This window comes from Trichoplusia ni, chromosome 22, assembly GCF_003590095.1.
Source record: "Trichoplusia ni isolate ovarian cell line Hi5 chromosome 22, tn1, whole genome shotgun sequence".
Lineage (NCBI taxonomy): Eukaryota > Metazoa > Arthropoda > Insecta > Lepidoptera > Noctuidae > Trichoplusia > Trichoplusia ni.
In genome coordinates, this window is record NC_039499.1 from 1,480,161 (window position 1) to 1,501,613 (window position 21,453).

General features: G+C 35.4%; 4 protein-coding genes across 9 annotated transcripts; 2 read left to right on the forward strand and 2 right to left on the reverse strand.

Annotated features, from left to right (window-relative positions):
- Window positions 1-87: 87 nt before the first annotated feature.
- LOC113504387 (sugar transporter SWEET1) lies at window positions 88-2,942 on the forward strand. The gene is made up of 5 exons (XM_026886635.1): window positions 88-316; window positions 408-485; window positions 562-788; window positions 1,992-2,167; window positions 2,658-2,942. The coding sequence occupies exons 1-5, from the start codon at window positions 240-242 to the stop codon at window positions 2,763-2,765; spliced, it is 666 nt and encodes a 221-aa protein (XP_026742436.1). The 5' UTR covers window positions 88-239; the 3' UTR covers window positions 2,766-2,942.
- Window positions 2,943-4,328: 1,386 nt separating this feature from the next.
- Window positions 4,329-11,098, reverse strand: LOC113504621. 3 transcript variants are annotated; one of them, XM_026887017.1, is made up of 6 exons: window positions 10,729-11,098; window positions 8,384-8,562; window positions 6,844-7,105; window positions 6,271-6,550; window positions 4,866-5,891; window positions 4,748-4,807 (listed from the first exon to the last, which is right to left on the reverse strand). In XM_026887017.1, exons 2-6 carry the CDS (start codon window positions 8,526-8,528, stop codon window positions 4,799-4,801), a joined length of 1,722 nt encoding a protein of 573 aa, XP_026742818.1. In that variant the 5' UTR covers window positions 8,529-8,562; window positions 10,729-11,098; the 3' UTR covers window positions 4,748-4,798. The 3 variants fall into 3 exon arrangements, with proteins under 3 accessions (XP_026742816.1, XP_026742818.1, XP_026742819.1); XM_026887018.1 differs by lacking the exon at window positions 4,748-4,807 and having other exon boundaries at window positions 5,448-5,624; window positions 5,734-5,891; XM_026887015.1 differs by having other exon boundaries at window positions 4,329-5,891.
- Window positions 11,099-12,767: 1,669 nt separating this feature from the next.
- On the forward strand, window positions 12,768-14,157 carry LOC113504640 (tctex1 domain-containing protein 2-like). The gene is made up of 3 exons (XM_026887054.1): window positions 12,768-13,098; window positions 13,393-13,539; window positions 13,815-14,157. The coding sequence occupies exons 1-3, from the start codon at window positions 12,925-12,927 to the stop codon at window positions 14,049-14,051; spliced, it is 558 nt and encodes a 185-aa protein (XP_026742855.1). The 5' UTR covers window positions 12,768-12,924; the 3' UTR covers window positions 14,052-14,157.
- Window positions 14,158-14,819: 662 nt separating this feature from the next.
- Window positions 14,820-21,220, reverse strand: LOC113504641. Of its 4 annotated transcripts, none has more exons than XM_026887055.1 (5): window positions 20,724-21,220; window positions 17,961-18,235; window positions 17,303-17,564; window positions 16,434-16,740; window positions 14,820-16,342 (listed from the first exon to the last, which is right to left on the reverse strand). In XM_026887055.1, exons 2-5 carry the CDS (start codon window positions 18,220-18,222, stop codon window positions 15,146-15,148), a joined length of 2,028 nt encoding a protein of 675 aa, XP_026742856.1. In that variant the 5' UTR covers window positions 18,223-18,235; window positions 20,724-21,220; the 3' UTR covers window positions 14,820-15,145. The 4 variants fall into 4 exon arrangements, with proteins under 4 accessions (XP_026742856.1, XP_026742857.1, XP_026742858.1 ...); XM_026887058.1 differs by having other exon boundaries at window positions 16,285-16,342; window positions 16,565-16,740; XM_026887056.1 differs by lacking the exon at window positions 20,724-21,220 and having other exon boundaries at window positions 17,961-18,355.
- Window positions 21,221-21,453: the final 233 nt, after the last annotated feature.

A 21,453-nucleotide genomic window follows, 5' to 3' on the forward strand; every position in this document is an offset into this window, starting at 1 on the left:
TCTTCAAATAATTTTAGGTTATTTTATTGTAACAACTTTCCGTGGAGTTTCATTTAGTACGGAGTCTGTGGTTCTGACACTAATGACAGCGGGTCACAATGACAACAAAACAAAACAGTTACTGAGTGTCAACTTCTCACTCTCAGTTTGACTAAAAACCGCTTACGGTTCTAAACTGAATAAGTTGCCTCTAAGTAGAATGTCTCCGTAAATTAGTATTTAAGATCTTGTATGATAAAATGCATTTGACAGACTTTGAGAGTTTTGTGAGCGGTCTAGCTGTAATAACAACAATTTTGCAATTTCTCTCTGGCGTGTAAGCATACAATACGATGTAGGCTAAGGTGTCAGTATGTTTTCAATTATTACTTGGTTTCTTTGTAACAACCATTATTCTTTTGTTCCAGACTCGTATGCAAACAATATGTCGTCAATGGCACGACGGCAGAGGCTTCATCGCTACCTTTTGTTTGCGGAATGCTCTCGTAAGTTACTGAAATTAAATTCAATAATTCGTTTTTCATGACTAGTCCAATTAACTTTTCCAATTTGTTTTTACAGCTGCTGCCTGTGGTTTTTTTACGGATTATTGAAACATGATAACATAATTGTTTTAGTTAATATTATAGGTGTAACTCTGATGACCTCATATACAGCAGTATTTTATATTTATACATTCAAAAAGTCGACCGTTTTAAAACAAGTATTTTGCACGATTGCACTAGTTTCACTAGTTTTGTGCTACATTTTCACAGAAGATGATAATGAAGCACTTTTTGCAACTCTAGGTAAGATGTTTAATATATTCAGAGATAAAAGCAAAGATTTCTTTTTTTTAATTTACCTTAACAAATGCTCAATAAATGGTTGTAGGAAACACAAAAAGGCACTTTTTACTGATAAAGTTACATATTTTAGTAATTGATTTATAATCTGTTTACTTAAATGATTATTTTTATTTGTCAAAGCACTTTTGATAAAAAGTTTGATAAAAAAAATCTATTCTGTAAAATACTTTTTAGGGATATCTTTTCGAAAACACTTTATAATTTTGTATATGCACAATTGCACATATGGATAATTACTTATTTCTAACTTTAAGATCTTTTTGTTTTAATCAGTGACTTTTAACTAATAGGGTTGTTTTGTGTGTAATGCTCACTCTAATATATTTAATACATCTTATTGACATGTTCATGAATCACAGCAATGATAACACATATATATCATATTTGTTTGATATTTAAGTCTAAATTAATAGTGATTTTGTTAACACTTTGTTTAGAATCATATTTGTTGAAATCCATTATTCACCTGAAATTGGATAGTAAAATCAATTGAATAGATAATTGCTTGTGATGATATTATTTTATAAAAGGCAACAATTTAAAGACACCAGGTTTATTCCTCAAAAAACAAAGTAAAGGAGCCACAGAATTTTAATCTTTAGGGGGATGGCAAGAATAAAAATCTGTTAATTAAATGAATTTATTTTCCCAGTAAAATGTCGTGTTGCACTTATTTTTCAAATGTAAATAAATCATTCAAACCATGTTAGCAAGTTGGATATCTAAGTTTTAATTAACATTGGCTGTGCTTCGCCATTACAGTATATTAAATTCTTACAAGTTATTTCAAATGCTCATTATATTCTCCATGGTAAAACTAATTATTGGTATGTTAAAATCTATCCGCCGCCCGCGACTCTGTCCGCGTGTTCAGTTTACAACAAGCAGTGGTTCCTGTTTCCATGGGAATTCCGGGATAAACTGTAGCTTGTACCTCCATTACCCTTAAAATCAATATACCCTCAGTCGTTTTGGCTGAGAAAAAGAGATAGATATCTTTAGCATTTATAATAAGTAGATATTTTTTAAATCAGTAGTAGTTCCTCAGCTTTATTAATTTAACATAGATATTGATTAGTTTATTTGTTTTGAAGTGGAATTTAGTATTTGTGTAGCACATGTATATATTTTGTTTTATTTCAGGACTGGCGTCATGTACACTGACCTTGCTAACAATTGCCGCACCAATGAGCAAGCTTCTGTATGTATTTAGAGTGAAGAGCACTGAATGTCTTCCTTTCCCTATGATACTGATGTCGAGTTTTGTATCTACGTTATGGTTCCTATATGGTGTGATAAAGGACGATCCTTTTTTAATGGTAATTTACTGATAGTTTTTACACATACCCTGGTACAACTTTTATGCATGTTGATAACCAAGTAGTTGAGTCAAACAGGCCAAACCCAACCCAAATGCGCGACGTGTCGTTCCCCGCGTAGGACAAGCGTTTGTGTGATCCAAGAATGCTTGTCCTGAATCTGGGTGTCTTTGTGTATGTGTATATGCCTTGAATGTTTGTGAATCCCCCTGCTACACTAGGATTAAAAATCCGTATCGTTTTTTTTTTAAATCAAATATAATATGGTTTAATAAAAATCTTAATCCCACTAGTATTATCAACTTGCTATTGCATTTTGAATAACTTGAAAGCTTTGTTTCTAAAAGTATTTCTATGACAGCAAAGCAGAAAAATAAAAACCAATGACTTCTCTATACATATGTGAAGTCCTGTGCTAAGCATTAATTTAGCTGTTTTGTATGGGTATAATCTGAATTGGTGAGCATTTCTAATTTAGTTTTCCTTACAGGTGCCAAATTTAATTGGTGATGTGTTGGCAGTCGCTCAGCTGTCGCTGTTTGTTATATACCCCAACAAGTCTCAATCTCCAAGTTCTCTTAAACATATTCTAGCTTAAGTCTTCTTAATAATCATTGGTTGGATTATACAGGCGGATGCATTGATTTGTCTAGTTTAGTATGTTTAGTATTAAAAGATCTAATCCATGATGACTTAAGTGATATATGATATATTTTTGTTTTATTGTTAACGAATTTGTGCCAGTCCTGTAATATTATTTTAATCTGTATTGTACAAATATTGTATGTTTGTAATATAAAGATAATGTATTAGTTATTAAATGCAGTAACGGTTTACTCACGCGTATTTAACGGCGGTGCCCGACTAGTTTCGGACCTAACCGGAGTCCTTAATCATGAGTTGACGCGGCGGGATCGCGAGTCGAACTGACAGTCGGGCACCCCCGATAAATACGCGTGAGTAAACCCTTCACACCATTTAATAATGAATCAGTCTCACGATAGTTATTATAAGAAAATGTATTAGTTATTTATTCACTGACTACCATTGAGTTTTAGTACCTACAAAATTACGCAATAAAGTATTTTTATACAGTTCTGACTTGAATCTCTACTTTAGTTTTTTTTATTATAGGTATTATGTTTTAATATTGTGTTCCGGGTGGCTTGTGCTCCCGGCGACGCTTTGCCCGTGTGCTTTGCATACCCTGCAAAACTATTCAGGCAATTAAAACGGACTGGGCTATGGGGCAGTGCAAAATCAAAAAGTAATATTTAAACGTTTCGTGCGACTTTTTTATGTGTATTTCCATGAAAGAACCCAAGAATCTCGACGTCTCCACCTATGCTTAAACCCTTAAATAAATGTTAAAAAAAAACTGCGAAATAGACCCAAATATTAATTTACTGATTAGCCATAAAGTTAGTTCAAAAAGTTGAGGCATGAGTATAGCTGCTATAATTAATTTCTCTCTGGTAGAGAATGCACTTTAAGTTCTCCATTTTACCTACCTACATTGTAATGTGCAAGAAGAAAGTTTGGTAGGCAAACGACGCGCAAATACGCAAAAAATAAGACAGTTAATCGAGATACGCAGAAACTGGTTCCAGTAGGCGAAATGGCTGTCTAGATCTAGTTATTCAATAACGTTTGACCGTACGAAATTAACATTTTGACCTTTACCGTAAATTGTGACCTTGGTTTGAGTTGTCTAGCGAGATATTTACCAATCCTGTCATATACTCGTACTCTTAACATCTTAACGTTTATTTATAGCAGCATCCAAAAAAGTCTTTACCGTACCAAATTTTCTTAAATTCAGACGACGGAAGACGGAATCTTTGCCTCCCGGTTAAATAAATGAATTCGTTGAACAGTAATGGTAATGAACCTATTTAATTGGAGAAAACTTCGATCTTTTTTTTCTTTCGACTCCCACATTAAGAAATTAACAAAGACACCATAACTCAGGACAAGCATTCGTGGATCATACAAACGCTTGACCAACACGGGAATCAAACCCACGACACGTCGCGCTCAATGGCGCGTGGCGTAGTTACCTCAACCACTCGGCTGTCCGTGCATTCTAATTATCAAAGACTTCGCGAAATTAATATTTTAAAGTACCTAAAGGTTAATGCTTATTTTATTTAACCAGTTTCGGCTCATCTCAATTTTGTCTTATTTTTTATTTTATTTAAGCTTCTTTTATTCGCAGTGAGGGTAAGGGTAAGGAGCAAGGGTATTAAAAAAATACAAGCTCTTAATTTTTTTTAAATGGGTATGAATATAATTAGTGAACCATTATCTTGGATTTTCTAAAATGGAAAGGAAAGAGAGATTAATTTTTATGCCGCGGCCTTTATTGCGCTGTCACGCCGCCACAACGGCAATTCATTTACTTCAGAACGTCGCGATGGAGCCCTAGTAGGGAATGTAAGAAATCCTTTGGAATACTATTTATTCATGCAGCTTGTGTTATAGCTGACATTCTAGCACAGTCCACAGTCACTTTATAATAGTTCAAACGTTTTATTTAAGTTTTATGACTACAATTTGCACGATATTCACAAACACAATAGGCTCGATGGTTACCGTTTATCACACATCCCCCTCTTGAATTGTAATAAGTTATGGTCCGTAGGGATAAGACTGCTGATACAGTGCCGATAGTCTCTACTACAGCTTCATATGCCACTCTATGTGGTGATGTTATGAAAGCTATCACATTGTATGTCTTATTCTCGTAATGGTAGTCATGCGACCTCAGAAGCTGTGGGTGTTTAAATTTTGCACAAGACGAACATGGTTTGGTTTTTATATTTTTATGTAAGTTATTTAAATATATCATCGCTCGCTGTAAGCTTTTCTGCGTGCTACTTGCATTTCCACGAACATAAGACATGTTATGGCAACTGCACCAGTTTGCACTGACACCTGCATCGGCACAGGTCCTGTAGGGTGACTTTATTTGGAACAAACTTGAGCATTGCTTACAACCCTTTGCTGTCGTAACATTAATTGTATTTGTTGACAACTTTAGTATATCAGCTAACGTGTGGTGTAAGTCATAAGGCGTTATTAGACGAGCTTGATTTATGTATGAGCTGTAATATTTGCCAGTGTACTCTCGTCTAAAGTTTTTCGGCGTCCATATAAACAGCATAGGCAAGCGATCATCATAATAAGACTCCATCGGTATTCTCATGTTACCGTACCTTGTGCCATGGTCACTAAAGAAGATAACGAACGTATTATCTAACGTATGAGAATTGTACAGTGTTTTAAAGAATGATTCTATTTCTGCGTCGAGGAATGATGGGTTGCCGAAAGGATTGTGGGTGTATGAGTTTATCCAAAACAGTCCGAAAAAGCCATTATCTTTGTAAGTCGTTGCAAAACTTCTGGCATAATTGAGTAAATGTGTAGATGAAGGCTTTTTTCTCGTACACAGGACCTGTTTAATTAATGTTTCATCAGTCAGAAAAAATGTTCGCATATAATGATCGGTTGGATTCGTTTTGAATCCCTTAAATGTAGAAAAAGTATCAGGACAGGTTACATACTCTTCTCCGTAACATGTCGTGTAACCAGCCTCTTTGAATTTGTTCCATATGAAATAATTGAAACAGTTCAAAGAACCAGCTCGGCATTTATCTACCACTGTAGAAATATTTAGACCAGTGAGCACTGTCATTAAGTTGGGAAGCGTATTGTCACCGACCTGAAATAGAATGAGTGCAGATACGTCACACTTGCACACGACGCCAAACTAAGCAAACTTGTATTATGAGCACAAGACAACTTATAAACATACTCGTAGGTATATTTTTAAATACATACATAATATAGATAAATTACACCCAGACACAGTACAAATGTTCATGCTCGTCACACAAACATTTATCTTGGGTGGGAATCGAACCCAGTACCTCCAGTATAGCAGTCAGGGTCACTAACCACTAGACCAATAGGCAAGCATATAATAGTTATTTATAGTAGGTGTGACATTAAATGGCATACTCATTGGTCCTTTAAGAAGACCGGACTCAGAATAAATGAAGATGATGAATTGGGAGTCAGAACGGTGGAAAAATAATTACCTTCTGGTATCCTCGGTAATCTAACCATCTGTATTTACGAAAATATTTAGCAGTGATTGGCAAAGTATCATAAAATCGAACTCTTGACATTGTATCTAGTCCCAACATGAGAATGTTCCATTTTGGAGCCTTTGCGTTCTTATCTATGTTTCTTTTCTTGAGGATTATGTAAGCATCTTTGTAGGCGATCTTAGATTGTCCTGTTCTACATGTGACTGTAACGATTTCCTCCAAAAACTCTACAGATGTACCATTTTTGAAATTACTGCAGTTTGTGTAGCTGAAATATTTGATAGTTTAAGATTGTGATACTGAGATCTCAACGACATCTTGAAGAGAAAGGTATAAAGTTAGAGCGTGTACTAACTGGGACTGCATTGTCTTCAGTGGACAAGATTAATATCTGTCATAAATGTGATACAGATGATTTTCGCCCAACGAGAGATATGTCGCCTTACGCCACATTTGCAGGACATCGTACTAGAGTCTGTAGAGTTATAATTGTAAGACTTGGTGGTCGGACTCCGAAACTGTCTGTCTAGGCAGAACTTGTGGGTAAGAAAGGTCACTTACTCCAACTGGTCATGTTCGTGTCCAGGTATTTTAGATTGGGTTGCAAATTGGTAGCAGCAACTAAAATTCTTGGCATAGTATGTTTTCATAATCTTTTCGTCTATTTTAAAAGTAATTGAATTATTTTTTTCAAAAACGGTGACAGCGCGTCTACCACATACTGTGTCGGGAAATACTTTTGGACCAATTTTTCGATATACGTATTTTTTTGCATAATTTGGTATCTGACACCCTGGTGTATTCAAAAGATAGTCTTTATTATCTGAAAGGAAATAAACATTCACGAATAAATTATGTGTGAAGAGAGCGTTGTTACGAAACAAAGCTTACCTAATACCTACTTAACTCTAACTGTAGATAGAGTTACAAACCGTGAGACCCCCGGCTTAACTATGGATTATCTTTGACATCACACAACTTAAACATAGATATGTATAGGTACCTAATTATATAAGTGATTAAAGCATGATAGCCATGGTCACATTATCACATATGTATTACAGCTAGACGTAAGCCAGCGCGCAGACTTCGCTTCAGCGGAATATTCTATGTTTATTTTTTTTCTAGTAAGAGTAGCGAGTAGATCGTTTTAATAAAGTTTTCTCTCTTATGAAGTTATAAAATATAGACTCTGAGACGCAAAGCAAAAATCTAGGCAGAGTATAATTGGTACTTTCTGTAACCACCCATTACTAACTTCTGCGATTAAAAAGTTTTCCTCCGAATATTTATAAGGAGAACTTAAAGGGAACGCTACGGTGTAGCCTCTTGTGACGGATAATGACGATGGGACTTCAGGGCCCCAATTCTGCAAACCCTGAGTTTGGTGCAATAGTTCTTTCATATTTGATTGCTTCGTTGCTAACATTCTCTCTTTCTTCTTTTCATTAGCGTTAAAATTATCTTCTCATAATCTCTGACCTCTATACGAGTATTACCAAGTTACCTTAGGGGGCCCACGAGGTCTATCACAATCTGCTTTGTGTGAAGTATCTACCACAGATGTCGTAGATACGTCACTCAACGATCAGCGCCGTCAAATTTCACAACTATAATAATATGCCTGGTTGTATAACGTTGCGGTAGCCCTTTAGCCCTCTGACCGGGCCAGCACTAGTGCGGGGCTGCGGAGGAATTTGGACTCCCGCGGCCCCGAGTGCCCTCGTGCGAGGAAACACACCGGGGGGTTTTAGCCGGTAAGAGTCCGGCACACCCCTCCGCCTCTCCCCTGGCGGAGGTAGTCCATGAGGATTTCACCCCGAAAAAAAAGGCCTTTAACGCTAGATATTTCACTAATATTTATTTGGAGAACTTAGGTACATGCAATGCTGGTTTTAAATATACATAAGGAAAGTAATGTTTTCCATGAAGGCGTACAAATATCACAGTCAAGTTTAGACTGATATGTTTATCGACTATTTTCATTAATCTTTCATTACCTACTTCTACATTATAAACACTTGGAATCCTGCTCGTTTTTTTTTGAAATTTCTATAAAAACATGAACATTTAAAAATTTAGACCTGTGTTAAAAACTTACCAATAATGATCAGAGGAAAATGTCGAGGCCTTTTAAAAATTATCCTCTTGGGAAACATTTTAGAATTGAAGTTGTAGTAGCACACGAATGTTCCTGAAATGACTATCAGTGTCCACAAGAGATACCGCTGTCGATGAACGAACATTCTGAACTCATTGATATTTGTATATCTCCGTTCTCTGAAATCCGAGTGGTATTATATTATATTTACATCTTGTTTGAACATTTCGGCCGTACGTTTAAACGAAAAGATAAAATGGATAACAAGGTCAATTAAATTAACTTCCAATTATTGTATTGGCAAAATGCTTAAAGGAATAGGAATAATTTCAAATTTAATCCAATCGCCATTCATCGGCCATTGTAAAATAGCAGAATCGGGGCTCTGGTAGTAGCGATATTAAAGTCATATTGTCCTGTCAGACTTTACTTTTCTTTTCTTCTCAACAAGAACGCTACGGAACTAAGCCAAGATAATAATAATATAGCCCCGATTAGTTGAAAGTTTCAACAAAGTTGTTTCAATTGTTTGATCCCATTTAGGCATTCATCCTTACAGAACTATCATAATGGTTACAAAATCCAAATCGGTGACGACGTTATTTCATGACTAACGTAGTACGCCAAAACTTTCGTATTCTAGATTAGAACGAATTGCACTGACTAAGTACGTACGTTGCGTTGCAGTATGATAAGAATAACAAAATCATAAAACTAAAGGATCAAAATAGGAATAAAACTGATTGTGAACTAGTTACTTGCTCAGTTTCACGTACCTACTGTTGAAATATCCCGTTTGGAATTGGAACAGCTGATAATATACAACTGTTTTGATTGAGTGTCAAATGCTCTAGAAGAGGTTTTAGCCAACGTAACCTCATATAGAGTAAGAGCCCGTGAACGCCAGACCTACGTTATTTTTAAAAGCTGAAACTTTTTCAGCAGTTGCTCCCAACATAGACTCCTACCCCTAAACGGCACTAACCGTTTATCTGCCAAAGCCACCATGACCCAAACTCCAAAATCGACCATTGTTCTTACCTATGTTGGGAGCATCCGCTGACAAAGATTCAGCTTTTATAAAATAGCGTAGGTCTGTGGTCCACGGGCTCTTAGACCAATACTAAAATGGTAAATTAACTAAAGAAGGGGCCTACCAATGTCACCTTCGTCAAGACTACAGTAACCAGCGATTTGTGATGAGATCAGTAGACTAGAGTGAAATTGTGGCTACATTATAAGCGATAATACACGAATGCTTGTCCGAGTCTGAGTGCCTTTGTATATGTGACTTGAATGTTTGCGAATTCCCCGACACAAGGATTAAAAAATTTAGTGCGGGAATAGTGTGAAAATAATAATATTGCAGAATAGCAGAATTGCAGCATTTGCAGAATCAATCAAGTCGTCCTCTTGTCGTTCATGTGAAAGCTGTCTAATAAATTTGTCGCTGATATTAAACTACTGTTGCTTATATCGCTTAAACATATCAAGTGCCATCACACTCAGAGCAAGCAGAGCTAACGTGACCTTGAACCAATCAAACTCTTGCGGTATCTATTAAGGGGTTATCTATGATCTAAACGCAGGCTTTGAGGCGTCCTCTTGTATTTAGCAAAAACAGTCCTTTTTATATCCTCTGAACCTCACTAACAGTAGGCTTGTTAAAGCACATTCAATAGAATTTATAACTTAACTATTTGTTGCCCGCGACTCCGTCTGCGTGGATTTCAGTTTACAGCGTTCGGTGGTCCCCGTTTCCATGGAAATACATCCCCTTAATGTTCTTATAGCTTTTACACACCTTTTCAATTTTCCTTCGGATACTATTTCAAAAATGGTCATAAAAGGTAGCCTATGTTCTTTTCCATGTCAATGGCTATATGCATGCCAAATTTCATCCAAATCCGTTCAGCCGTTTTTGCGTGATTGAGTAATAAACATCCAAACTTCCACACTTTCACATTTACAACATTAGTAAGGATCATTTACTCACGGTGAATATGATTTAGCTATAAGCAGATAGCAGATTTATTTCAGGTGAGTTAAAGGGACGTGGAGGACTTAAATAAGATTTATTAAGGCTTACCAATAACAATGCTCAACTCCATAAATGCATTTATAACCATATTCTTAGACTTTTATAAATTGAATCAGATTTTGACGGCCTTATAACGTTCACTCTATTTTCACTTCACTTTAAAATTCCTCTAAATGATCGTGGATGATCAAAATAATTATATTTTAAGCAATGAAACCCTTGATGATCTTGAATGCTTAATTCGATAAAAAATACGAAAAAAACACTAAAATGTAATTAAAATAAATGAAACTATTTTACGTACCATAAAAAGTGTTCCCTACATAGATTCACTTGTTTCCGTTGAGTACGAATGCTAATTAATTTGCGAGAAACAGCTACACGGTATATTAAAAAAATATTAAATACGTGCTTAAACTTCTGTGTGCAGTACAAGAGTCCGATAGATGCGAGCGGTGTTGAGATTATATTAATCACATACGGCTTTCCGAGTTTCCGACATTGGATCGCTTGCATTTACATTGCAGGGAGCGTGGGACGGAATGGAGCGATTCATCCTCAAAATTCATTGTGTTATGATAACCCTTTGTTCAGGGTTTCTTGTTAAATGTGGAACCAAACACACAACTATGTTAACACGTAACAAAATTAAGACTGAGAACCACACCACCTATCCAAGGGGTGAATTTCCCGGACCCAAAAATTGCGTGGCATCGATGAAATCGGTACTAAAAAGCATTGTTATAATGTTCTAACATTTTTTTTTAGGTAAATGACATAAAAATCTATCTGTAGCACTAAATATTTTATTAATATAATTAATAGGTTTTCCAAAAAAAAAAGTTAAACCACATAATCTTTCATCGCCGTGTTTGTCCACGACTCACCTTGATGTATTAAAGTCATCATTGATCAAAAATGTATCGTTATTTATATTAAAACTTAGTTTTATTTGGTTCGTGAATAGTTAGAGTATTGACTCGGAATACATTTATTCAAATATTTACACAATACAACGTATGGTTAATAAAAAACCATTTGTCCCAGAACTACCTTTCATCGCCATGTCCTAAACATATTTGAGAATATTGCATATTCTAACGTTTTGCGTCGCTCCCGTTTTGCGTTAAACGTTGCATATAAGTAACGTCGAAAGGCTAGACAAGGAACGACGTGTGTACGTGCCTGCGTTTTCGAGCTATAATTAAAAGTATTCAATTTTTTTGGTACTGGACATTTTTTCTTTCATCGCCGTGGATAGGTCTAACTTCTATTTCAATAAGTTTTTAATCTCGATTGAGCATTCAATACAATGCCATTTATATTTAGCTTATTTGTAAAGTGTTCATTACTGTGAATTATTACCAGTTTTTTAGTAAATTGAATTATACCCCTTGATTTTCATCGCCGTGCTCTCATTTCCGTGGTTTCCGTGGACAAAATTTGCTATGGCAATGAAAAAAAATACACGGGAATGAAAAAAATATCATCGCCGTGCCTTGTAAAACAGTTTCCTTTCATTGCCGTGGCCACGTGTTTCATTTCCGTGACTTATGTTTGTTTCGCCACTAGACAGGAATGTATCTATTTATAGTTATATTATAAAAATAATATCATGTGTGACTGGATTTTTACACATTATATTCTATTATTATTGCGTATAAATTAATAGTATTTATTTTTGTTTCAATGATTAACTTTATCATTTAAATATTCTTGTACACTATAATAACATTTCATTGCCATGGACGCCTGTTTCATTGCCGTGCATGCATGTTTCATCGCCGTGGCACGGAATTTTCAATCTTGTATATCTCGTTAGTTTTTTAAGCTATCTGCTAGATATTAAGCAAAACTGCATATCCGATCGAAAACTTGAGAAAACACTATTTTTTATTGTTCTAAAGTTGAAGAATAAAAAATCCACGGAAATGAAGATTTTTTTGGACCTGTTGAAATTCACCCCAAGGAGCCACCATCACTATCCAGCACCACCATCTATCCAAGGAGGATTTTCTATGAAGATTTTTATATTTATGTTTGAATTTTAGATAGACGCAGATTCTAGCAGCATCATATGATGACATGACCAGTGAGAAAAAATAAGGCATTTTCGTCATCTGAGTTTGAGATTTGTAGGAGCTTAACAGGTTAATATATTTTAAGAAACTTTTTCTCTAAAATCATCCGTCATCATATATCCTATGTGAAGGCCCATAAGGCGCATAAGGTAAAATATATGAGGCCCATAATTAAACTTGCTCATCTTTGATGAAACTAACTTACCTACTTGTGTATTGGTTAAACTATCAAAGGAGAATTCATTTCCTTCTGTAACCTTTCCATCACTTGCATAAAACCTTTGCAGGAATGACGTTTAAAACTCTTCTTTCTGACACTTTTTTTTAAGCTAATCATTATTACTTCTACTGTCAGTACCTCCGAAATACATAAACAAATTTAATCCGCATCATATAAATTAATTATACATTGCTTCAACATGGATACTGCTTCTAAGAAAAGTAAAGTTTCAATGATGACTATGAAAAGCTCAACACAGACCAAATCTATCGCTAATGTAGCTGGTAAATCTATGAGTAGATTACGAGTTCGGAAGCAGTCGTATGGGTTCTCTGGAGTGCCTGGTATCTCAGCTGGGAAACGGAGTTCACAGGTGCTATGGCCATCTTACTTAAATCCAAAGGAATCGGAATAAGGAAGGTTGCAGTTGTGGACGCTAAACGGCACACTGCTAGTCGCAGCGAGGGGTCTCCTTTGCACAAATGCAGCTAGGAATTTACCCTCTGTTTAAGTTTACAATAAATTCTTGCTTCTTTAAACTAATTATAAGTGTTAATTCAAGGCTCACTCATCTTGAGTTCAATAAAAATATGCAAAGAAATAACATTGCATTTACCTTATACGTGACTCGAAAAAAGACTTAAAATAAATTCATCTTTAATTGCAGATCGGATTAGAGTTCAAACGTCCACCTCTGTTATTTCTGAATACGTATCAACTGGACTCCAGATTTAAGTTTTGCGAGCCAGCTGTCGAGAAAATCGTAGATCAAGTGGTTGAGCGACACTTTATACATCACAAATATAATGACCAGGTATTTCAGCTTTGCAATTATTTAATAGAGCAAATAAAACAGCTTAATTTGAGGAAGGCAAACGTTTCCTTTTAATTTATCGTACCGTCTTATTTCTACAACGGCAGCAGTCCAGTCTAGTCCCGTCCAGGTTTTTCCATATTAAAAGTTACTTAATAACCTGTCAAAACTTTATATTTTTCTATCCAAGAACATTTTTTTCCATGGCTAACATCGAAGTTAAATATGATTTTTTTCTGTAATTTTCATTATCCATCATTGTATTTATATTTTAGGATTCTCCTGCACTGGCCATGCGTGTAGCTGGAGAAGTAATGCGCGACGTTAAATCTTTGGGATTCAATCGCTATAGAATCATTTCGGTTGTCACTCTGGGACAGAAGAGGTCACAGTGTTATAACAATGCCGTCGCGTTCCTATGGGACCATGAGAGAGATAGCTACGTCAACCTTCAAAGAGAGGTCACCTCTGCTTTCATTCAAGTCACTGTGTTTGGTGTATACCTTGACTGATCCTATTTATAGCTCCTCGAGCTTATTTGCTACTGGTACGACGTAGGATTTTATTTAAGAATTTTAATTAGCTATACAATGGTTTAGATGGAATGGTTTAATTTTAATATTTATATTATAATAATCTTTATAGCTATACAATAATACCTAATAATAAAAATATTTTAGTATAAATGCCTGCCTTCTTTATTTCTTTGACAATTTGGCGAAAGTTTTGTCTTAACCCAAATATTCTTCAAATTGCCGATAGGATTTCAACGTGAGTGTTCTAAGACATTAATCTATAATCTATATCTATAATAATATATAAAACTGAAGAGTTTGTTTTTTTGAACGCGCTAATCTCAGGAACTACTGATCCAAATTGAAACATTCTTTTTGTGTTGAATAGACCATTCATCGAGGAAGGCTTTAGGCTATAAACCATCACGCTGCGACTAATAGGAGCGAAAATACAATGGAAAATGTAAAAAAATCAGGGCAGGTGTAAATCATAACTTATATCTTCTACCCACGGGGACGAAGTCGCGGGCAACAGCTAGTGTGGAGATATGTACTATGTTCTCCTTCGTATTAACAAACCTGCGTGAAGCGTGGGCGAGTATCAAAAGGACGGATTTTTGAGGTTTTCTGATTGGCAGGTCCGTATTTTTTGTTGAGTATTTTAGGTTGTTTGAAACTTTAAGCTTTAAGGATTCAGAAAAAGTACACAGTGCAGAATTAGCAAACAGTAATGATTTAATAATAATTTAATAATGATAAATTTGCTTCGTTGTCCTACTTATTTGCTATTTATTTCATTTAGCTGAAACTTATGAAGTATATTTTGGAAACTAGGTATTGCCTGCCGGTTCTAGCAATAATTTTCTTATTGCAGTTACGGCAAAATAGATTATATGCTCTTTTTAAGTCAGATATACATGCCCAACTACATAGTAGTACTACATATTTTAGTCAGGATCTAAGAAATAACACAATTCAAATTTTATTTTATTTTAAAGTAAACGGTACACTGCATATTTAACAAGCTATTATAATTTTATTTCTAAAATTACAAGATAACTATCACAGATGGATACATAATAACCTGTCGATTATAAACATGACTCATTTTTTTGACAAATACAAAACTTTCGATCTCTGCGATTAAGAGCACATTTCCCTAAACCTCTATAATTAGTTATTACACTAATCGGTTCTATAAGAGTTTCCTGTTCACCTTTGCGAAGCACTGTGGCTTCATACGCGACGTTACCAGGTGTCATGTTAAACGCCACGACATAAAACAAACTTACTTTATCTTTGGCGTAATAGAAATGTAGTCTTATAATACTTTTGAGAGAAAGGCTCATACAACCCCAGCACCGCTGTGTTTCGATGGTATTGACCATATTCTTTATATGGGTCACAGCAAGTTCAACACTTTTCATGCCTATAGTGTCCTGGTTTGGAAGAGGGTATAACTTGTGACAACTGCACCACTTTTCATCAATAGATGCGTCCAGACAAGTGCGTGTACCGTTTATGACTTTGAAAATCGAGTGGCAGTTATGACAGCCGTCGGGTGCTCGGTGACTGATATCACTACACTCAGATATTCTTCTTATGTCTACCAGTGTGCTAAACATGTCATAAGGTGTCATTAATCTGAACTGGTTTATAGACAACGCTCGTAGTTCATATGGTTGTTTCCCCTTAAAAAACAACGGAACCCACATAAAATTCATTGGCATGCGGTCGTCAAAGTACGACTCCATTGTAAAACGAAGTTCCCCAAATCGTAGGCCATGATCACTTAAGAATATTACGAAGGTGTTCATCAAAACACCCGTATATGCCAACTGATTCAAAAAGTTCTCCACAATTTTGTCTGCAATTTCGGGATGACTTTTTACATCATGACTAAATGAATTCAACCAAAAGAATCCAAAAAATGAGTCCTTTTTGTATGTATTGGCAAAATCTAGAGCATAATCCAGTATTTGCTGACCCGCTGATGCTTTTCCAGAGCACAATAAGGAGTTGTTGTGGCGTTTAGTTTCACCTTTTAGAAAAAACGGTCTCATGTAATGATCCGTGGGTGGTTCTTTAAATGCGAATTCTTTCGTGAACGTATCGGGCAATTGTAAATAATCTTCACCGTAAGCTGTTACGTATCCAATTTCCTTGAAATAATTCCAAATTAGAAGACTCTTGCATTCATCCATTGAGCCATAACATCGTTTGGTTATATCAGAAATGTTCTTTCCCGTTAACGCGGCCATTATATTTGGAAATGTATTGTCAGCAATCTGTGAGAAGAGAGTATCTGTGTATGATTAAATGTTGTTGAAAGTTTCATATTATTATTTAATGGATATGATAATGGTATTCACAAAATACCTTATGATATCCGCGGAAGCCGAGCCAATTGTCATTTTTAAAAAAGGCAACGGTTCTCGGCATTGTTTGGACGGCACGAGGCAGAGACATTGAGTCCATGCCGAGCATGAGAACGTTGTATTGAATCTTACATTTAATTTTATTGTTCCTTGGTTTTATACCATCTATCTTTTTGCTGAATGCGTACATGTCGCTGTAAATGATTTTTGTTTTATTGTTGTCATCATAGCCGGTGCATTGAATATGTATGAAATCCGACTGCAAAGTTATAATCTCGTCGTCTTTAAATTTGGTGCAGTTGCTGTATCTGAAAAGGAGAAAACCATTAATAACCATAATTGTTTCAAATGCTATCGTTAAGTTGTATGGCAGCCTAATTTATAGCAGCAATTGAATTACACCATTTGTGAAAATTTTAACCGTCTAACAGACCTACAGACAGACTGGATACGTATCCTTATCAAATGGATATCATAATACCCTGAACTGATATTCTTTCACATCTTTATACAGTATGTATAGAAGACCCCGTCCGATCCTCAAAGGATGTCTATTTGGCTTACCAGACGAGCTATTAAAATCATCAGATTAACGACAAATGTTACCCTGAATTTTATTTTATTTATCAAAAATATATGAAATTACCTAATTATTATACTATTTCGTTTTCAGTTCTGTTATTCAGTGATAGGTAATCTGCAGGATATCATTTAAAATTATTTTTTGTCTGGGCCAATTCCTTTTTTTTCTGTAATCGTGTAATGTAAGGTACTTAATCATTTTACGCTACACTACAATCGGGAGGGATTGTTCATACATGCTGTACATGTAGGTCGCACTCATAGCAAATTTATAATTAGCTAACTTACTTTAACATAGGGCGGTCATGAGGATACTGAACACTGTCGATTATAAACTGATAGCAGCAGTCAAATTTTTTGTAATTGTTTGCATACTTTTCTAATATCACAGATTTTACGTAAACTTTTACTCGGTCGTCACCGGCTTTCCGCAAAAATACTGCTCGCCTCCCACATGTAATGTTTTTATTCTTATCAAGATCTATTATATTTTTTTTGTAGTTTACCATCGTTAACGGTATTTTACAGCCTGGTGTGTTGACCATGGTTTCTGAAAGTTAAATCTTTTAGTTAGCATATGTACATATTATGAAATTTATATTTTTTAATTCGTTGGAATATCGACAAAAGATACAGTAAAAATAAAAACTCTACTTGAAGCTTGACTAGCTGTATGTCAAAAAAGGGGTTGCCCTAACACAAATTAAATGCACGAATTAGCTCAGGCAAAGTTCCAACTGTTGAAATATTAGAAATACATATATTTTCACGAACAAGTACATAATAATAACTGTCCTGCCCGTACAAATAGGTAAGGTTCCTATTTGACCCTTTGGGCATGGAACCATATACACATACCTACTTAAATCATCAATCATCAGATCACTGCATAGGTTGAAAAAAGGCTATATCGGTTAAAAATGAACATAATTAATCACAAATATACCTGGTGGATGATCATCCTCTAATTCCAAGATATAATCGCCGGGCTCACTCCTTGCAATATCCTTGTATACTTCATTCAAAGACATATGTCTCAATGGAGTACCAATTTGGTACTTCGGTGATGAGCTCTGAACGTGATGTTGCGGTTTTAGAACAAATGACAGTCGATACAAGTAGATCAGTGTTGCGATGCATGATATTATTGTGACGATGCCGACTGAAATCTTTATTTGTCTCATTTTCCTCTTATCTGTTTTCCGCATTAGTTTTCTCAGCCTAAAATAGAAAAAGCACTTGGAATAGAATTTTTATGTTTTTTTAATCCTGTTCCCTTAAAAATTATGTAGTCCAGTAGTTAAACTATTTCTAAAGTAAATTTTTTTTTTAAGCTTTTATTCCGTGATGTATAGCCACGTTGTGTTTGTTCTCACGTCTGGTAAGTCTCCATTTAAATCAGAAGTTTAATCTTATGACTCCCTTTAGGATATATGTAGACAATTCAATTTGGAGACAGTTTGCAGAAAACAATTGTAATTTTATTACCAACGTGCGCTGAACAGATGATCAACTACGGTTCAAGAGATGCAATCTTGTGTAAGACGGATGGCCGTCGAATGTCGATAGAACTTTTGGATTCTAATTACTGAGTTAGTAATTTACTAAAGAAGGTAAAGCAACTCTACCAACCTGGCTATTGGGGTCAACAATACTTTCAATAGTTTCAAAAAAAAAACTTTCACTTTTTTATTTTTTCGATCCATCTTAAAAAGAACAAAAGAAGTTTTCACATCACCATTCAAGCATTGATAATGATTGTGGAATAAGGTGTTTGTTTGTTTACAACGCGGCCGACGACGTTTGGTAGACAATAATATAAATAATTGCAGTTTGCTTCAACGGTAAACATCCTAAGAAATGCACCAAGATCCATATCTTCTGATTCAATACTATCAGAACTGTGTGCACTAGCTACTGGTGTCGACAAATTATCCAGATATGATTAAGTATATTAATATCGACGAAACATTGGTATGCAATTAATTGCCTTCTCATTAATACGAGGAATAAAAATTTTGGGTTTTTCAATCTATCTCTCCCTATTTTTGTTAATGTCCCCTCTTGACACTATACACTCGTATGTATAGTTTGTGAGTCCGAGTTTGTGTGCTATACCTGTTTGATGTTGTGTGTTCAACTCATTGTTGCTAGCGTATTAGTTTTAGAGAAATACACTAAAGTCATAGTTTAGAAAACTCGGTTGGATATATATATACCTCCGTGGTCGAGTGGCGTACGCCCCGGTTTCAAGGTGTCGCTAGCTCTGAGGTCCCGGGTTCGATCCCCGGTCGGGTCAATGTAAAAATTCTTATTTCTACATTGTCTCGGGTCTGGGTGTTTGTGGTACCTTCGTTGTATCTGAATTCCATAACACAAGTGCTTTAGCAACTTACTTTGGGTTCAGAACAATGTATGTGATGTTGTTGTCCGCATATATTTTTAAATACATGTATATTATTAAGTGTTCGTCACACAAACAATTTTTGCTGGATAGGATTCGAACCCAAGACGCCGATATAGCAGTCAGGATCACTAACCAATAGACCAACAGGCCAGTCAATGACCATACGGAAGATCGAAGTAACTCTGCTCTACGCTGTGCAGTGCGCTATTACACTTCCGTTACTGTCACATTTTCACAATTTTTGTAACTATTCATATAATAATAGTTTACCCTCGCGTATTTATCGGGATAGCTCGACTAGATTCGGACCCACTGACGCGGCTGCAGAATCGCAAGACGAACAGTCCCAGTTACAAGTGAGTTAACCGGTATTAAATAAATAATTAATAAGTTATCGAACATGAAGACGGATTATATAATAATTTATAAGTTATAATCATTGTTATGACGCCTATTTAAAACACTCAAATGTATGGTTCTGTTACATTTCACTGTAGTCATACATTCAGGCGCATTTTATCAGAACTGTCGAATTTCGAAATGCTAGGGCGTATGTAATCATATTTCTTTAAGATATGACGATAGGCCCAATGACCATTGTTGTAGTAAACTATCGCTAACATTTTGCCAAGAATAATAAGGTTACCAAGAGGACTTTTACAAGTCTTATGACAAGTAAACTTTGTTGGCAGAAAGCCACCGCACTTAGTCATTGATACCCAAAACTTGTCGTCCGAAAATAAGAGACTTTTGAGGTATTGTTGTACGCATACGATGATACGATAGCACTTTTCGTATCATCAATGCTTAATTTATTGGCTTTCGTTTTAACTTTGATTTTCGTATTCGTTTCGTTCAAAGAACCTGAAGAAAAAAATTGGTATTTGCTAAAAAATTGGTGAACAATCAAATTTATAACCGTACCATCCGTTGGTTAACTTCAATCTTTACTCTTAATATTTGTTATTAGAGCGGCAGATATGCGCCATCGGTTAAATTTCAACTATAAAGCTATTACGGCTCATGAGAAATAGCCTAGTGACAGACGGACTGACACATCGATTAGTAGCGAAGGTTTACCAGTAGGGTACCTTTTTGACCCTTTGCAATCGGATCCCTAAGAAGTAAACATTTTAATGAAAAGATAAAGATAGACATACATAGACAAGGTATATTTAGTGTAAGGGGAAAGAATTCTATCTCAAATAAGTTATTACGTTTTAGCTTTCAACACCAAACCCACTGTTTATTTTTATAGCTAGCTTCGTAAATAACACAGCCTTATCATAGCTTTACACTCACCCATACTTGTTGTCACTTATCACTCGATATCTCACATTAATTTGTCCTTTTTATCGTTATTTTACTGATGAAAATTAACACACATAGCTTATTCGAGGAATTAAATCTAACACATAGGTTGGCGACGGGAAAATGAGACTGTTGGACGCCGAGATGCTATTATTGTTTTTCTCAGCCATATTTCACGCATGCGTATTCCATTTAATCCATTTATGAATGGGAATGTTGTAGTTTTGTCTAGGTCTAGACTACTCAGCTTCATATTCATCGACAGTCAACTTATAACGAATCTGACGACAAAACAAACTTCCATGGTTTATAAGGACATACTGTATATATTACTATATACAAGATGTGTTTTAATTGTTTTGCTCAGTTATTAACAGATTGAGAAGCGACATCTAGTGGCAAGTTATGAAGGTTTCTGTGGTTGCTTGTTAAACGGCAAATTACACGGCTTCGTGGTTGTGTAATGAATTACTGTCTAAAGTTTGACATAGATGTCGTTACTGTTCTACAGTTTTACTTAAATAGTAGATGCACATCCATGAATGAATGTCCTGTTTTTTGTATTCTTACAGAGCAACATTTTTAAATGCAATACGAGGATAAAGTAAATTATGAAGTTAAAATGTTGAATGTTGCGTTTTAGATCTTGTCTGATAGTACCTGTATCTATCTTATTGTTCGAAATTAGGCGTTTTTTTAATAACCCCCGATGCAACGAGAG

Bases quoted from the DNA above. Each gene is read 5' to 3' on its own strand.
- LOC113504641 (XM_026887055.1), bottom strand. From the start codon at position 18,222: ATGCGGAAAACAGATAAGAGGAAAATGAGACAAATAAAGATTTCAGTC. The intron at 17,565-17,960 runs GTATATTTGTGA...TTTAACTTTCAG, and splicing joins AGAGGATGATCATCCACCAG to AAACCATGGTCAACACACCA. The intron at 16,343-16,433 runs GTATTTTGTGAA...CTCTTCTCACAG, and splicing joins GCTTCCGCGGATATCATAAG to ATTGCTGACAATACATTTCC.
- LOC113504621 (XM_026887015.1), bottom strand. From the start codon at position 8,528: ATGTTCGTTCATCGACAGCGGTATCTCTTGTGGACACTGATAGTCATT. The intron at 6,551-6,843 runs GTAAGTGACCTT...CAAATATTTCAG, and splicing joins CACGAACATGACCAGTTGGA to CTACACAAACTGCAGTAATT. The intron at 5,892-6,270 runs GTAATTATTTTT...ATTCTATTTCAG, and splicing joins ATTACCGAGGATACCAGAAG to GTCGGTGACAATACGCTTCC.
- LOC113504640 (XM_026887054.1), top strand. From the start codon at position 12,925: ATGGATACTGCTTCTAAGAAAAGTAAAGTTTCAATGATGACTATGAAA. The intron at 13,099-13,392 runs GTGCTATGGCCA...CTTTAATTGCAG, and splicing joins CTGGGAAACGGAGTTCACAG to ATCGGATTAGAGTTCAAACG. The intron at 13,540-13,814 runs GTATTTCAGCTT...TTTATATTTTAG, and splicing joins ATCACAAATATAATGACCAG to GATTCTCCTGCACTGGCCAT.
- LOC113504387 (XM_026886635.1), top strand. From the start codon at position 240: ATGCATTTGACAGACTTTGAGAGTTTTGTGAGCGGTCTAGCTGTAATA. The intron at 317-407 runs GTAAGCATACAA...CTTTTGTTCCAG, and splicing joins TTGCAATTTCTCTCTGGCGT to ACTCGTATGCAAACAATATG. The intron at 2,168-2,657 runs GTAATTTACTGA...TTTTCCTTACAG, and splicing joins AGGACGATCCTTTTTTAATG to GTGCCAAATTTAATTGGTGA.